General features: G+C 42.8%; 1 protein-coding gene across 19 annotated transcripts in view; it reads right to left on the bottom strand.

The window, feature by feature from the left end:
• The window catches only part of DPYD (dihydropyrimidine dehydrogenase), a 638,604-nt gene that overhangs the window by 360,401 nt on the left and 259,675 nt on the right, over positions 1-18,528 (bottom strand). For 18 of the 19 annotated variants that reach the window (XM_039484205.1, XM_039484204.1, XM_039484209.1 and 15 more), the window contains one exon: positions 10,490-10,577. In XM_039484205.1, the coding sequence (XP_039340139.1) occupies positions 10,490-10,577 (88 nt within the window). Of the gene's footprint in view, positions 1-4,928; positions 5,319-10,489; positions 10,578-18,528 lie in introns of those variants that run through there. The other variant, XM_039484221.1, reaches the window with a different exon arrangement.

The following is an 18,528-nucleotide window of genomic DNA, read 5'->3' as shown; positions in this document are numbered from 1 at the left end:
TCAGCTCGCATGCCACCTTCGGCACATGTGCCATAGGTTGCCTACCCCCGATCTGAGCAAAAGTTCACTCATGTTAGTAAGTATTGCACAAATGGGCTCTATATAGGAATGAATGCCCTACTGAAATTCATGCAGTGGCTTTTTTATATGCTGATGTTTCAAACATGCAACATTTTTATAGAAACGTTTTCCTATCCGACTAGATATTCTAAGGAAATCAAGTCACCCATTAGCTGACAAATAAATGCTATTAGCTAAAAGGATTCACCAAAAAGATTTTTGCTGTTTGCTGATAGAGCCAACATGTTTGGATATTGACTGAAAGACACATGAATGTTCATTCTAATTCTGCTTTGTCAGTTGAAGAAGCATGTTACCTTTTAGATAATGATAGAGAATAAGGGTAAAATTTTCAAACGCACCTAACAAGCTTAAATGCCATTATCAAAAGTTACTTAGGGATTTAGGACTCTAAGGGTATGTCTACAATGAATGCTCCTTTCATCAGCGTGTAGAGTACATACTCTCGCCTAGCCCCCCTAGCATGAGTATAAAGAGAAGATAGGCAGAGGCATGGTTTAAGCAAGTAGAATAAAGATATGGATATGTATGCGAGTGCATACGGTACACGCTTCCTACTCGTCCAAGCTGCACCTCCCCGTCTATACTGCCATTTTTAGCAGTATAGTGTCCCACTGCCTCCCCACTGTGGAGCCTTTCCCTATCACAGTTAAAGGCTCTGGCAGCTCCCCACTGGAGCTCTTCCCTGAGGCTTCCCCTCTGCCAGAGCCTTTCCTCGCAGCAGTGAAAGACTCTGGTAGTGGGGAGCTGCTGGGGCCTTTCCCTGCTGCCTCCCATCTTCCAGAGCCTTTCGCTGGCAGGTAGCTACATGCTGCAGTGTGAGTGCAGTCTGCTTTTCACTGCAGCATGTAGCTACACATACACTACATGCTGCCACCAGTGGTGCATAGTGTAGAAATAGCCTTAAGATATGTCTACCCTGGCGCTGGCAGTGTGATTTCCAGCTCAAGCAGATGTACCTGCAGTAGCCACAGCTGCATGGGAAGTGGGATGGGCTAGCCATTCCACATACATACCTAGGGTTTCAGACAGCATTATACTCAGGGCAGCTAGCCTGTCCCGGTGCTGGTGCAGTTGTGGCTACACTACTATTTTTAGCCCACTAGCTTGGTCAATGCTAGTGTGGGTGTGTTCACCTGAACTGGAAATTACACCTCCAGATCCAGTGTAGACACTTGCAGTCTTATTCCAAGTCCATGGGACTTAAGCATCCAAGTCACTTTTGAAAATGGGAATTTGGCACTTTTCAAAATTTTAGCCTAAAGAGTCACCTCTGATGATCAGCTGTAAAAAGTAGATCTATACTTGCGAACTAAAAGAGGGGAGTGTAAATGTTATTTAGAAACCCTAAACTGTAGTGCACATGTTACAGTCCGTCTCTGAAATAAGACTAGTCTCTGTAAAAGTCTGCATAGGAAGGATATGCTTGTATCTTTACGGTTTGCATGTTTTAAACGTTATTTAACAGCATTTTACCTGCTGTTAAAATATTTATGCCCTTTTTAATTTTTATTCAAATAAATATTTGTATACAAAGTAACTGTGTTGTATTCTCTCTTCAAAAGTGACTGTTTAATGCTTTCTGAGGTCTTGAAAGCAGGGTTTTGGAGTGGAGCCCGGAGCTGGAGCGCAGAGCAGCCCCGGAGCAGTGGAGCTGCAGGTTTTTGCCCAGAGCTGGAGTGGAGCTGGAGCACAGCTCCAAAGCCCTGTTTGAAAGAATCCTGGCTTGCAAATAATTTAGCTTACCTTCAAGAGAAAACATAATTAAAAAAGAAGTATTCAGTCCTACAAATCAACCAAAAGATACAGTAACACTGAGTACTCAAGCTGTCCTGTCTCCTTAGGACCTACTGTGATACCTCCCAAGAGTACCCAGGGTTGTGAAGCACCTTGCTACCATCTGCCCTTAGCAGGAAGCCTTGTCTGTGCTTGTCAGGGGTCAGCTCCCTGAGAACCTCAGCCATAGGCAACACAAGCACTTCCCTCTCTGCTCACAAAGACCCTGCTGTCGCTCATACAGGTTAGCTATAGGCACACTCCAACCTCCGAGTCCTCCAACCATTCCCCTGGAATGTCCAGCCCCTGATCCTCTGAATAGTCACGGAATCCACAGGTTCACTACTCACAAAGGAATAGTACATAACAGCTTATCAATTTTACCTCAGGAACACTGCTCCGCTTAAACTCACAGCACTTAGATATGTTTATAGTAAAAACAAGAATAAGTTTATTTAGCAAAGAATAGTAAGTCAATAAGAAGCAAGTAGGGTTAATGGAAACAAAGGGTTACATATAAAATAAAATCATAACACACATTCTAGAGCTTAAATTTAAGTACCAAGATGCTCTCTTATTTAATAATCTACTGCTTATCCAAAGTCCTTTTCACAGCATTTTGCAATGAGGATGGCTGAGACCCTCTTTTCATAAAATCAAGCTGTTGGCAGTTTGTCTCTCTAGATGAAGGATGTCAGGATGTATCTCTGCATCCCTAGATATGTGAGATCAGTCCTTTGTTCCTAACTTGTAAACAGAGTCCCCTTCACCCATTCACTTTTTCCTGTTGATTTCTTTTTCTGAAGTCCCCACAATCTCTTAGCACTTGACTCAGTATGTAAATAGACTTTCATTATAAAAGAGCCACAATATACAATAGTCAACCTGGGACATAAGTGTCTTTCACAAAGTTTATGATGACCAGTGTGATACAGGCTTTCAGTAGAAATCGTACGTGACACACTTTGGTGAACTAGAATGTAAATACCAGCTCCAAAGGATCTCTGTAAACCTTATGCACCCCGTGACCTCTGCCAGTTAGTGCTGAGAGGTCCATGGGTCACACCTATCTCTTGCTGCCCTATACTGCAGCCTTCAAGGGCTACATACTCTGTATAGTTCATCACCCCACAATCTCTCTCACACAAATGCCAATTCTCTGCTGACCATGGGTCTCCACAATACTTACACATGGCAGCTACTGATTTGAAATTTTTCTTGTAAAGGCCAAGTTTTCAAATTGATTTGTAAACTTGGTCACACAAATTCCACTTGTGCATCTCTCTGCATAAGCAGAGCCTGCACTATGCAGGTAACTGAGCCTTACTATCACATTCTTATGGGTAAAATAAGAGTTTTCGGTCCATAAATTCAGAGACCCACTTGCAAACTTAGCCATAAAAGTTTAACTGAAAGATTTAATTCATCTTGGTTAGGTTTTAAAAACAGTAGAGGAAACGTGACAAGTTAAAACCCATGGCTAGCAGACAGTTTGAGTCTCAAAATGACATTTTTAAGCGTTCACTGCCAGCCATGTGTTTCTATGCTTAATTGCCATTTAAAAAAAAAACTTATTAAACTACAATGCCAAAAGCTTTAGAAATTGAGCATTTAGCTAAATGGAAGTGAAAAGCAACAACCATTGAGGGTGAGTAAGCACAATGGAAACCTGCCATATTGATTTAAATTGCTCCTCCTCTCCTCCCCCTGCTGCAGCATTCCAGTCCTGTGTAGTAACTGCCAATTGTACTAATTTCTATGATCATTTTTTTGTTCTGCACAAATGGGAACTCTGATGTGACCCCAAAATTAACTTTTATTATTGACTTGAGGCGTGATGTGAATTCAGCTGTCCAAGGGTAAAATGCTGTAATTCACTACCACTTTGCCCTTCTGAATTATAACTTTCAGTAAAACACATGAGATGATGTGTGCCACAAGACTCTGCTAAGCAGAGATCTCTGTGGAAAGAAAACTGAAAGTGGGCTTACAGGACCACATAAGGGGCAGGGACGAAGCAAGCAGCTCACTGAATCCTACAGAAACAATAGGAATATGGTGTTAACTCAGTCCACATGATGTGATAATGCTAGGTTGAAGGAAGCAACTGGAATACACAGGAAGGCTAATATCATCCCCTTTGATTGATAGTGCATGCTTGCCATGTGTTACTTGGGTATGCAGACTGGAGGTTGTGTTGGATCCCCATCTGCTGTTGGACGATCACATTGCTGCAATGACCAGGCATGCTTTTTGCTTATTTGCTTTCTCTTGGATACAGACCATGCTATGGTAATGCATGTATTTGTCGCCTCACGCTCTCTATGAATTATTACACTGCACTCTATGTGGGCTATATCTTATCTGGAAAATTAAGCAGGTGCAGAATGCAGCAGCTCGTACATTAAGTGATAACTCTTGGAGACAGCATATATTATCAGTGCTCCATGACATATATTGGCTGTCAATTTGTTTCTAGGTAGAGTTTATGGTGTTTGTTTTACCCTATAAACATCTAAATGCTATAGGATCTGCCTACTTGAGAGACTACCTCTTCTTATGGCAGTATGTCACAGCTGTGATCCACAGAGGACTTCAAGCTCGATTTGTTTCATTATAAAAAGAAAGGGAGCTGCTGATGAAACATTCTCTGTAAGGGTTCCTTTCCCAAGATCTGAAATAGCTCAAATTTGTTGCCAGGGCACACTGCAAAACCTGTCTGAGCGGCGATTGGTGAAGGGCTGACACAGATGAGGACAAGATTTGTTTGGTTGAAAAACATGGTGCAGGTTTTAATGTGTACTGGCCACATAGTTAATGATCAGATGATGGGTGACAGGATTCAGATAAAGAAGAAGTGCTTGCTGCTCTGGTAGAATTCTACTTTGTGGCTTCAATGTTCTTTTGCTTTTAAATATATGCAAAGGGTTCCCAGAGCTTTTGGGTGGGATCCCCTTTGCATGGAGTTAGCACAAGACCCAGTTCTAAAGTTATTAAAGAAATAAATGGAGAGGTGTGATCTCTGCCCCCATACAGAAGCCTCACCACATGTTTTTCTTCCATATGCATGCTAATATTAGGGAGACAACCTTAAATATGCCTCCTATGATGCCTACTTTCCACATGTGCTCTCTCCTCCTCACTTAGACCCATTTTACCCCCTATTCCATGACACATTCCTCTTCCTGATGCAAAATTCCAGCCATGTGATGTTCAGGGTTCTCCAGGCAATTTCAGCCTCCATCTGCTTCCAAGACATTTGTCTCCATGTGGATGCTCACTCACCCCATAAAACTTCTGGACACTTGTTCACTCCCATATCTCCAAGTACTTCCTCACTTCCAAGAGGCATCCCTTCAAAGGTCCCATTACTCTGTGAAAAACGTAGTCTCATGTACTCCTCTTCCTACCTAGACACCCATCTTCTTTCAATCATCCATGCCCTTTTACTTCCACTTCCTCTGGTAGAGAAAATTGAGAATAGCCTGGTCTTATTCTACTAAGTAAGTGATCTTTTGAATTGAATTAATACAATCTTACAAAACTATATTTGATGCAAGCAACGTTTTTTTTTTAATTTTGCTTCCAACATTCAGGTTAATAGAATCATAGAATATCAGGGTTGGAAGGGACCTCAGGAGGTCATCTAGTCCAACCCCCTGCTCAGAGCAGGACCAATCCCCAACTAAATTATCCCAGACAGGGCTTTGTCAAACCTGACCTTGAAAACCTCTAAGGAAGGAGATTCCACCACCTCCCTAGGTAACCCATTCCAGTGCTTCACCTAGTAAAAAAGTTGTTCCTAATATCCAAACTAAACCTCCCCCAGTGCAACTTGAGACCATTACTCCTTGTTCTGTCATCTGTTACCACTGAGAACAGTCTAGATCCATCCTCTTTGGAACCCCCTTTCAGGTAGTTGAAAGCAGCTATCAAATCCTGCCCCCCTCATTCCTCTCTTCTGCAGACTAAACAATCCCAGTTCCCTCAGCCTCTCCTCATAAATCATGTGCTCCAGCCCCCTAATCATGTGCTCTTGCCCTCCACTGGACTCTTTCCATTTTTTCCACATCCTTCTTGTAGTGTGGGACCCAAAACTGGACACAGAACTCCAGATGAGGCCTCACCAATGTCGAAGAGCGGGGAATGATCACATCCCTCGATCTGCTGGCAATGCCCCTACTTATACAGCCCAAAATGATGTTAGTCTTCTTGGCAACAAGGGCACACTGTCAAGTCATCTCCAGGTTCTCATCCACTGTAACCCCTAGGTCCTTTTCTGCAGAACCGCTGCCTAGCCATTCGGTCCCTAGTCTGTAACAGTGAATGGGATTCTTCCATCCTAAGTGCAGGACTCTGCACTTGTCCTTGTTGAACCTCATCAGGTTTTTTTTTGGCCCAATTCTCTAATTTATCTAGGTCCCTCTGTATCCTATCCCTACCCTCCAGGGTATCTACCCCTCCTCCCAGTTTAGTGTCATCTGCAAACTTGCTGAGGGTGCAGTCCACGCCATCCTCGAGATCATTAATGAAGATATTGAACAAAACCGGCCCCAGGACTGACCCTTGGAGCACTCCGCTTGATAGCAGCTGCCAACTAGACATGGAGCCATTGATCACTACCCATTGAGCCCGACCATCTAGCCAGCTTTCTATCCACCTTATAGCTCATTCATCCAGCCCATACTTCTTTAACTTGCTGGCAAGAATGTGGGGGGAGACCGTATCAAAAGCTTTGCTAAAATCAAGGAATAACACATCTACTGCTTTCCCCTCATCCACAGAGCCAGTTATCTTGTCATAGAAGGCAATGAGGTTAGTCAGGCATGACTTGCCCTTGGTGAATCAATGCTGACTGTTCCTGATCACTTTCCTCTCCTCTAAGTGATTCAGAATTGATTCCTTGAGAACCTGCTCCATGATTTTTCCAGGGACTGAGGTGAGGCTGACTGGCCTGTAGTTCCCCGGATCCTCCTTCTTCTCTTTTTTAAAGATGGGCACTACATTAGATTTTTTTCCAGTCATCCGGGACCTCGCCCGTTCGCCATGAGTTTTCAAAGATAATGGCCAATGGCTCTGCAATTACATCCGCCAACTCCTTTAGCACCCTCAGATGCAGAGCATCCGGCCCCATGGACTTGTGCTCGTCCAGCTTTTCTAAATAGTCCCGAACCACTTCTTTGTCCACAGAGAGCTGGTCACCTCCTCCCCATGCTGTGCTGCCCAGTGCAGTAGTCTGGGAGCTGACCTTGTTCATGAAGACAGAGGCAAAAAGCATTGAGTACATTAGCCTTTTCCACATCCTCTGTCACTAGGTTGCCTCCCTCATTCAGTAAGGGGCCCACACTTTCCTTGACTTTCTTCTTGTTGCTAACATACCTGAAGAAACCTTTCTTGTTACTCTTAACATCTCTTGCTAGCTGCAACTCCAAGTGTGATTTGGCCTTCCTGATTTCACTTCTGCATGACTGAGCAATATTTTTATACTCTCTGGTCATTTGTCCAATCTTCCACTTCTTGTAAGCTTCTTTTTTGTGTTTAAGATCAGCAAGGATTTCACTGTTAAGCCAAGCTGGTCGCCTGCCATATTCACTATTCTTTCTACACATCGGGATAGTTTGTTCTTGAGCCCTCAATAAGGATTCTTTAAAATATAGCTAGTTCTCCTGGACTCATTTCTCCCTCATGTTATTATCCCAGGGGATCCTGCCCATCAGTTCCCTGAGGGAGTCAAAGTCTGCTTTTCTGAAGTCCAGGGTCCGCATTCTGCTGCTCTCTTTTCTTCCTTGTGTCAGGATCCTGAACTTGACCATCTCATGGACACTGCCTCCCAGGTTCCCATCCACTTTTGCTTCCCTTACTAATTCTTCCCTGTTTGTGAGCAGCAGGTCAAGAAGAGCTCTACCCCTAGTTGGTTCCTCCAGCACTTGCACCAGGAAATTGTCCCCTACACTTTCCAAAAACTTCCTGGATTGTCCAATCTGTGTCCCCCCCCCCAATAAAAGTTTTGTAGACTAAGAACACAAACAGAGAAACCAGTGCTCAGAATCAACATATATAAAGATCTTTAGTAGAGCGTACAATAAATATTCTGTTGTGCTATACAAACGCTGTGGGCTCAGTTTGCACTTGCCCCTCCATCTTCTTCCACCTGTGCTCAGGATCTAGGTGGAATGAGGACACTAGTGATCACTGTCCACAAAAAGAAAGTGCTGGCTAGAGCTCCAGGCAGCACTCCACAAGGGAGCATAACAAGGTGGCTTCTTGCACGTCTGCCAGCCTCTGGCAGCAAGGGTTGTTGTGAGTTCACAGTACCTTTCACCAGCCCACCTATGGAGTGTTATACGGTCTGTTCCCCTTCTGTTTCCTAATGCATTCTGTTTACATGTGGCCAAAGCAAGTGGTGCACAGCACCTCTGCTTGTTTACTAGAACTCTGCATCTGCTCACTTACCCAGCACTTCTCACAGAAGTAAAATCACTATTTGGTTCCATATATTTATTTGTGAGACACAATAATGTCTATATTTACATAAAATTAAATGCCTTTATTTAAAACATGTTGTATGCCAGGTTAACCTTATCAAGTGTAAGCAAGGAAACAAACAGTCTCTCTATATATAAGATCCAGCCATTCTACAGGTAAAATACACAGTGGTAAATTGACAATCAGTAATAACAAAGAAGTTTTCAAATGTTTGAATAAATCTATGTTGTAATAGCTAACAATGCTGACGCTGTAAGGATGGCTGTTTGTTCTAGCCATTAGATGCTGAGAAAACAAATGCTCATTTATGCATTTCCCTCCTAACTTCCAGGATTTTATAAAGCAAAAGAGTTAGAAGAGGGATAGTCAGGTTGATTAAAACAGGAAAGAAGATAACCTGGCATATTGCCCTGTGTACAATTATACAGAAATATGACCGCATGAAATTCCTACGCGTGAATGTCTCTAACAATGAAAGGATTTAGGATTATATAAATCACAATGGTTGGTAGTATAATCACATGAGAGAATGAACCTGCAAAGCTTATTATACTGAATACCCAGATGGTAAACAGCAGTTGTCGCTGTACTAAGAATTACATCGCTCTAATCAATAATAGGAAGGAACAGTTGGACAACTTATTTCCTATTATGTTCACTTAGGCAATGTCTAGATCAATAAAGAGCATTAAGCCTCATGCCAACTGTAGACAGTATATATTCAACATGGCTATCATATGTTAGGGATGGGTACTGCTGTACTTCAAAATACTTTTAACACATAACCTAATCTAATTAAGCTAGCAGTAATGGTTTAAATATCAGATGGGTATTTTTATAATGGGAGTGGAGATTAAATTATTATTTTAGTTTAAGTAGAATTCAAAGCCAACTTATTTTGTTAAAGCCAATCCCCACCATAATTCAATTTAGCTCTGGAATCTACCTCTGAAGGATGGTCGATTCTTCTTATAGGTGAAAGAAAAAGCAATAAAGCAGTGTCACTGGCTTACATATTCACTAGTTAATTATGTGGGTATAGTAAGCTGTTCACAAAAATTGAAAATTGTGCTTGCATATCCCTCAGGCCAGAATGGCAATTATTGCTAGTAACTTTCATTACATCCACTTTTGAAACTTTTCACTAAACAATAAGTAAAACCAATCAAACTATGTTTCTGAAGGGCTTGCTGAACTATCATATGAATTGTTTAAGTTTATGTCTGAACAAATTTAAGTTAAAACAAATAAACCCTCCCTACCCAAAAAAATTAAACTAACAAAAAAAAACCCACTGCAACGGTACGCTGACTCTCTTTCCAACTTTCAGAGTAAAAGAATAAAGGTAAATGCAAAGTTCCTTCTCCCTCTGTAAGGAAAATGGAAGTGACGGTGGAAAGCATTGCTTCTGGTTATTTAATTTTGTGGTGTGAAAGCCATCTCGTGGGAAGTATCTGAATTCTCTTAGTAAGCTCTCATGAAGTATATCTATTTTTCAAAAGGGTACATGACATCAAACTGAGAAAACCTGTAAGCGGTTTTGTTCCTGGTTTTATAATTTATTACACACATATATACAGTAAGTTGCATAGAGTTTTCAGATAAGTAATTGGAAAAGAATTTCAATACTTTCAAAGTTCATGAAAAGTGTTGGAAATTGATGTCTGTTAGCTACAAATATAGTACGAGCTGCAGCAGTGCAAGCTTCTTGATTCTATCATACCTATGTCTTTCAACCCTGATCTACAGGGAGCCCAAGGTGCAATACGTTAGGCCTGTGCATAACACTATTTAATCTTTGGTCTCTGTTGAGATTTCCAGACACAGTGCCATTTAGTGCCAATTGTTATGGAGTTTTTTATTATATGCTCACCTGTCCACTAAGAACTGTCCAAATTATTTCACATTAACCACTGAATTACCATCAGGCAGGAGCAGCTTGCAGTAACTGCCAGGGAGAGCCAGATTAAAACCAGTCAAACAGATGAGAGAAATTTTTTTCTTACCACATCATTTGGTTTACACTGAAGATGTTTAAACTTGTCTTACTAAGATACCGAAATACAGCCCATTTATTGGCAGAAAACCATTCTAATTTTCAACAAAACAAAATAAAATGAAACAAAGGAGAATAAAACATTCCTACCTATTCCAATGAAGACTGCTTTGTAGCCATCTTCCTTCAAGGTGTTGATTGTCATTCCTTCTATTCCAAGGCCTTTACTACAAACTATCTAAAATAAAATATGATAAAGATGTATTAAGTAATTTGAATTTGATAATTTAAAATTGGTTTAATTTCTGTCACGTTCCTCTTACTGGCATCTCAAAAAGTTTCATAATGATCAATTAATCAAATAAATAAAATATTTTTTTTGGAGCTAGACTTACAGGGCCAGATCCTCAGGTCTGACCAAAATCAGGTAGGGGGCATAAAATGGCTTAAAGACACCTTTGTATTCCCCTGATAGTGGGGGACAGCTGAGGGTCTATTTTGTTCCTGGCATAACCGCAGCCAGCAACAAGCAAAGAAACAGAAAAAAGAAAAGAAATAAAAAACCTGTGCATGGAACACAACAGCACAGCAAAACCAGCAGTTTTAAATGGTTGTATTTTGATACTGGTTTGGTAATGAAATATCCCCACATGAAACTCAGGATTTAAGAAACCTAATCTGGGAGCAAGGCACCAGTCTAGGGAATGTATGGTAAATGGAACAATCATCCAGCACATTAATCAGGAAAAAGTCTTGGGGGTTACTGTGAAAAAAAATATTGATGCCACCAGTCTATTGCATAGAAGTAAAGAAAAAAGAAGCAAACAAGATACTAGATAGGATTAACAGCATGTCAGAACATCAAACAAATAAGGTGATCCTACGTGCAATACTAGTCACTGTACCAAAGGAAGGGTAATATAGCCTCACTGAGGATGCAGCAAAAATTAAACTAATTTAAGATTCTGTAACTGGACCTCTTACACCAAGGAGCCCCACTCAAATCAATGGTGCTGTCTGTGGGCATAAGGGCCCACCGATGCAGATTCAATCATGGGATCGGGGCTTAAAACAACATTAGGTTTGATGAATCTTTATTCTGTGGAAAGATTAAGGGGCCCGGTACTTACTCTCAAGGAAAAAGACAACAATTCAAGGGAACCTAATACAGATTTTCAAAATTATTTAACATAAGAACAGCCATATTGGGTCAGACCAAAGGTCCATCCATCCCAGTATCCTGTCTTCTGACAGAGGCTAATGCCAAGTGCTTCAGAAAGAATGAACAGAACAGGCAATCATCAAGTGATCCATCCCCTGTCGCCTATTCCCAGCTTCTGGCAAACAGAGACTAGGGTCACCATTCCTGCTCATCCTGGCTAATAGCCATTGATGGACCTATTCTCCATGAATTTATCTAGCTCTTTTTTTGAACCCTGTTATAGTGTTGGCCTTCACAACATCCTCTGGCAAAGAGTTCCACAGGTTGACTGTGTGTTGTGTGAAAAAATACTTTCTTTTGTTTTAAACCTGCTGCCTGTTAATTTCATTTGGTGACTCCTAGTTCTTCTGTTATAAGAAGGAATAAATAACACTTCCTTATTTACTTTCTCCACACCAGTCATGATTTTATAGACCTCTATCATATTCCCCTTTAGTCATCTCTTTTCCAAGCTGGAAAGTCCTAGTCTTATTAATATCTTCTCATACGGAAGCTGTTCCATACCCCTAGTCATTTTTGTTGCCCTTTTCTGAACCTTATCCAAGTCCAGTATATCTTTTTTGAGATGGGGCGACCATATCTGCATGCACTATTCAAGATGTAGGCATATCCTGGATTTATATAGAGGCAATATTATATTTTCTGTCTTATTATCTATCCCTTTCTTAAGGATTCCCAATATTCTGTTCGCTTTTTTGACTGCCGCTGCACACTGAGTGGATGTTTTCAGAGAACTAACCACAATGACTCCAAGATCTCTCTTTAGACCCCATCATTTTATATGTATAGTTGGGATTATGTTTTCCAATGTGCATTACTTTGCATTTATCAACACTGAACTTCATCTGCCATTTTGTTCCCCAGTCACCCAGTTTTGTGAGATCCCTTTGTAGCGCTTCACAGTCTGCTTTGGACTTAACTATCTTGAGAAGTTTTGTATTATCTACAAATTTTGAATAGGACTGGTCCCAGTATAGACCGCTGGAGGATACCACTATTTACTTCTCTCCATTCCTACCCTTTGTTTCCTATCTTTTAACCAGTTAAGAATGGAATTAATAATTCGGGTTTGTAATTTCATTTATTTAATTGTATTTCTTCTAAATGATCAATGGTGCTCAGAGCCACTCATTTCATTGGCTGGAATGAATCAAAATATGTAAAAAATAAATGCAGTAAATGCAGATGAATTTATTTCACTGATAGTAATTTCAAAAAAAGTAATAAATAAAAACAACAAGCACTTATAAAACACTGCTCATTGTTAGATCTCAAAGAATTTTACAAAGGATAAGAATCATGGTCCCCATTTTCCAGCTGAGGAAACTGAGGCTCAAAATGGGGAAGTCATTTGTTCAAGGTCACACACCAAGTCCTTAGCAAAACCATGATTAGCAACCAAGCCTCCTTATTCCTGTTCCTATGCTCCGTACAATGGACCATGCAGCCTGAGGAGCATGATCTAAAACTTATCTTAAAACAAAACAAAAGGGTTTTGAAGCAAAGAGAACAAATGAGCTCAAGAGAATCCTAAGAATCCTAGGCTTGTTTCTGGAGAAGACAGTGAACTGAGGGATTGATTTGTCAGCTAAACTGGTATAAATCCATTGAAATCAGCAGAATTAGTTTGGATTTATACCAGCAGAAATAAGGGCAAAATCTGACCCTTTTGTTTTTTAAAAAATGCTAGAGTGTTTAGGTCTCCATTGCAAATGGCATAACAGGGCTTGTGCAGCCTTCATTGTGCTGTGCTAGTGAGCACTTCAGTACAGAACCTCTGAGGGGGACTGCATCTCCATGTATGCTGTGGAAGGATACGTCTACACTACGGGATTATTCCGAATTTACATAAACCGGTTTAGTAAAACAGATTGTATAAAATCGAGTGCACGCGGCCACACTAAGCAGATTAATTCGGTGGTGTGCGTCCACGGTCTGAGGCTCGCGTCAATTTCTGCAGCGTTGCACTGTGGGTAGCTATTCCGCAGCTATCCCATAGTTCCCACAGTCTCCCCCGCCCCTTGGAATTCTGGGTTGAGATCCCGGTGCCTGATGGGGCAAAAATCATTGTCGCGGGTGGTTCTGGGTACAGCCTCACTTCTCCCTCCCTGAAAGCAGCAGACAACCGTTTCGCGCCTTTTTTGCTTTGTGAACTGTGCAGACTCCATAACACAGCAAGCATGGACCCTGCTCAGCTCAATACTGCAATCGTGGATGTTTTAAACACCTCGCGCACTCTCGTGCAGTATATGGTGAACCAGGACCTTCAAACCCAGGCAAGGAGGAGTCGGATACGGCAGTGTGGTGATGACAGTGATGAGGACGTGGACACAGAATTCTCTCAAACCGCAGGCCCCTGCGCTTTGGAGATCCTGATGGTAATGGGGCAGATTCTATCCATTGAACACCGATTTTGGGCCCGGGAAACAAGCACAGACTGGTGGGACCGTATTGTGTTGCAGGTGTGGGATGATTCGCAGTGGCTGCGAAACTTTCGCATGCATAAGGGCACTTTCATGGAACTTTGTGACTTGCTTTCCCCTGTCCTGAAACACCATAATACCAAGATGAGAGCAGCCCTCACAGTGGAGAAGCGAGTGGCAATAGCCCTCTGGAAGCTTGCAACGCCAGACAGCTACCGGTCAGTTGGGAATCAATTTGGAGTTGGAAAATCTACTGTGGGGGCTGCTGTGATGCAAGTAGCCAAAGCAATCACTAAACTGCTGCTACAAAAGGTTGTGACTCTAGGAAACGTGCAGGCCATAGTGGATGGCTTTGCTGCACTGGGATTCCCTAACTGTGGGGGGGCGATAGATGGAACCCATATCCCTATCTTGGCACTGGAGCACCAGGGCACCCAGTACGTAAACTGGAAGGGGTACTTTTCAATGGTGCTGCAAGCACTGGTGGATTACAAGTGATGTTTCACCAACATCCACGTGGGATGGCCAGGGAGGGTTCATGACGCTCGCGTCTTCAGAAGCACTACTCTGTTTAAACGGCTGCAGCAAGGGAATTACTTCCCAGACCAGAAAATAACAGTTGGGGATGTTGAAATGCCTGTCGTTATCCTGGGGGACCCAGCCTACCCCTTGATGCCATGGCTCATGAAGCCATACACAGGCAGCCTGGACAGTGGTCAGGAGCTGTTCAACTACAGGCTGAGCAAGTGCAGAATGGTGGTAGAATGTGCATTTGGCCATTTAAAGGCGCGCTGGTGCACATTACTGACTCGCTCAGATCTCAGCCAAACCAATGTTCCCTTTGTTATTGCTGCTTGCTGTGTTCTCCACAATCTCTGTGAGAGTAAGGGGGAGACCTTTATGGCGGGGTGGGAGGCTGAGGCAAATCACCTGGCCACTGATTACACGCAGCCAGACACCAGGGAGATTAGAAGAGCACACCAGGAAGCGGTGCGCATCAGAGAAGCTTTGAAAACGAGCTTCATCACTGGCCAGGGTACGGTGTGACTGCTGTGTTTGTTGATGAACACCCACCCCCCTTGATTGACTCATTCCCTGTAAGCAACTTACTCTCCCCCTTCGAGTACAGCTTACTTATGCAAATAAAGTCACTATAGTTTAAAAATCATGTGTTCTTTATTAATTCATTATAAAAAGAGGGAGAGAACTGAGGGTGTGGTTTGGGAGGAGGATAGGAGGGATGGAGAAGCCCACTAAAAAAATTTCACAGTAATGACAGCCTTCTGGTTGGGCTGTCCACGGGGGTGGAGTGGGCGGGTGCACGGAGCCTCCCCCCACGTGTTCTTACACGTCTGGGTGAGGAGGATGTGGAACATGGTGAGGGTGGTTATACAGGGGCTGCAGCGGCACTCTGTGATCCTGCTGCCATTCCTGAAGCTCCACCAGACGCCGGAGCATGTCAGTTTGATCACGCAGCAGCCCCAGAGTTGCATCCCACCACCGCTGATCATCCTGCCACCACCTCTCATCTCGGGTGTCCCTCCTGTCCTCACGTTCACTTGCATCTTTCCTGTAATTTGATACCACCTCCTTCCACTCATTCAGATGAGCTCTTTCCTTGCGGGTAACTTCCATAATATCCAAGAACATTTCATCTCGCGTCTTCTTTTTCCTCCGCCTTATCTGGGCTAGCCTTTGGGATGGAGTAGGGAGGCTTGAAAAATTTGCAGCTGCATGAGGGAGAGAAGTATTTAAAAAGATACATTTTACAGAACAATTGTTATACTCTCTCTCAGTGAACAGCACTATTCACCTTACATAGCACATGTGATTTCACTACAAGGTCGCATTTTTCATCTTAATACTGAGTGCCTGCAGCTCTGGTGTTACAGATCTCACAGACACAGGTCCGGGCATCAGAATTCAGCTTGCATGCGGCCATGGTAAGCCACTGTCTTTCGGCTTCTGCAGTGATTTACCCCTCCCCCCAATGCATGGCTGATACCATGCAAGCTCACTGCTAATCACCACCCTTCCCCCCCCCCCCCACTGTGTGGCTGTTAGCTGGGAAGATCCCCGCTGACCAAACGCGAAAAAGATCATCGGTATTTCACTCCTCCCCTCCCCTCGCTTGGCTACGTGCAGGAAAGGATTTTTTTTAAGCTGCTGCAGTCCATGAACCCAGTAGGAAAATGGCCATCTCTGTGTCCCCTTAATTAAATTCCTGATTTTCAACCAGGTTACCCTGAATGATATCACTTTGCTGAGGATAACACAGCGAGATAAAGAACGGATGCTTCTTGAATGCCAGCAATCACCGGGACCATACGCAGCTATGCTTTGCCATGCAATGATACCTGATTACTTGCTACATGCATGGCGTGGTAAAGTGTCCTACCATGGTGGACGGAACAAGGCTGCCTTGCCCAGAAACCTTCTGCAAAGGCTTCTGGAGTACCTCCAGGAGCGCTTCATCGAGATGTCCCTGGAGGATTTCCGCTCAATCCCCAGACATGATAACAAACTTTTCTAAGTAACTATACTGTCTGCGAATGCATCCCAAGTCCTCAGGGAAAATCAATCATTAAAAAACGCTTGCTTAAAAAACAATGCTTGATATTTGTAAAGGTACACTCACCAGAGGTCCCTTCCATGGCTTCATTGGCTTGGGAGGGCAGGGAGGGTAATTCCGTCTGGGTCAGAAAAAGCTCCTGGCTGTTGGGGCTACTGGAGTGCTATGTGCTCTCTGCAATCTCGTCGTCCTCTTCTTCCTCCTCATCTTCCCCGTCCGCATAATCCTCAGCCATGGCAGAGATTACAACCCCCACCTCGGAATCCACGGACAGGGGTGGGGTAGTTGTGGCGCAGCCCCCTAAAATTGCATGCAGCTCAGCGTAGAAGCGGCATGTTTTTGGCCCTGCACCGGACCTTCCGTTGGCTTCTTTGGTTTTCTGGTAGGCTTGTCTGAGCTCCTTAACTTTCACTCTGCACTGCACTGAGTCCCTGCTGTGGCCTTTATCCGTCATAGACTTTGAAATTCTTTCAAATACTTTTTCATTTCGTCTTTTGGAACTCAGTTCTGTTAGCACTGAATCTTCTCCCCATATAGCGATCAGATCCAGTACCTCCCGTGCAGTCCATGCTGGAGCTCTTTTTCGATTCTCAGGAGACTGCATTGTTACCTGTGCAGATGAGCTGTGCGTGGTCACCTGTGCTGATGAGCTCTCCACGCTGGGGAAGCAGGAAATGAATTTCAAAAGTTCGCGGGGCTTTTCCTGTGTATCTGGCCAGTGCATCAGAGTTCAGAATGCTGTCCAGAGTGGTCACAGTGGTGCACTGTGGGATACCGCCCGGAGGCCAATACCATCGATTTGCGGCCACACTAACCCTATTCCGATATGTTAATCCCGATATTAGCGCTACTCCTCTCGTCGGGGAGGAGTACAGAAACCGATTTAAAGAGCCCTTTATATCAATATAAAGGGCCTCTTAGTGTGGATGGGTGCAGCGTTAAATCAGTTTAACGCTCCTAAAATCGGTTTAAACGCGTAGAGTAGACCAGGCCGAAGATATCTGTGTGTCAGAGCTCACAAGGAAATGCATACAACACAGGTCAAAATGGGCATATCAGGGCAGAAGCTAGAGGATCTGCACAGAGCATGAACACGCAAAGGAAAATCAGATCTAAGAGGAGAGCAGCAGGCTCAAATGAGCAGCTGCCCTAGACCTTACTTCCTTTTTGGTAGTTAGTATTTCCTATTCTAGCTCTCTCAAATTTCCACAGTCCTTCATTCAGGACAATCCATAATTTTAGTTTGTTGTGTGTCAAACTGTATTTCTCTATTCACATGTTTTTGCCCACTTTTCATGGCCTTCATCAGTGCAACAAAACTTATATTGAATCTAATGGCTATAGTCTCTAGTGCAGGGGTAGGCAACCTGCGGCATGTGAGCTGATTTTCAGTGGCACTCAAACTGCCTGGGTCCTGGCCACAGGTCCGGGGTGCTCTGCATTTTCATTTAATTTTAAATGAAGCTTCTTAAACATTTTAAAAACCTTATTTACTTTACATACAACAATAGTTTAGTTATATATTATAGACTTATAGAAAGAGACCTTCTAAAAACGTTAAAATGTATTACCGGCACACAAAACCTTAAATTAGAGTGAATAAATGAAAACTCGGCACACCACTTCTGAAAGGTTGCCGACCCCTGCTCTAGTGTCTGTCTATTATATTGTCTTCATTTAAGATTTAAATATTTCCATGTGGCCTTTCAGGTTAAAACAGTCAGCTTGGCCCTCCAGGGTGAATTTAGCTTAAAAAGGAAAGGAAGAATTGTAAATACATGCATGATTGTTTCTGGTTTTTGTTTGTTCATTTTCATTGTTACTCCTATACTTGTGATTGTCCACTGTATAAATGCTTCTTCTAATGCTGCCTCTCTCACTCTTATTGAATTTATCTGTATTCCCTTTTAGAAATTTATGAAGATGTGTTTTCCCCATCCCTGAAAAAATGGAGGATGGAAAATGTAATATA

The sequence above is a fragment of the Mauremys reevesii genome, linkage group 8, assembly GCF_016161935.1.
Source record: "Mauremys reevesii isolate NIE-2019 linkage group 8, ASM1616193v1, whole genome shotgun sequence".
NCBI lineage: Eukaryota > Metazoa > Chordata > Testudines > Geoemydidae > Mauremys > Mauremys reevesii.
This window is presented reverse-complemented; position numbering and strand designations above follow the sequence as displayed.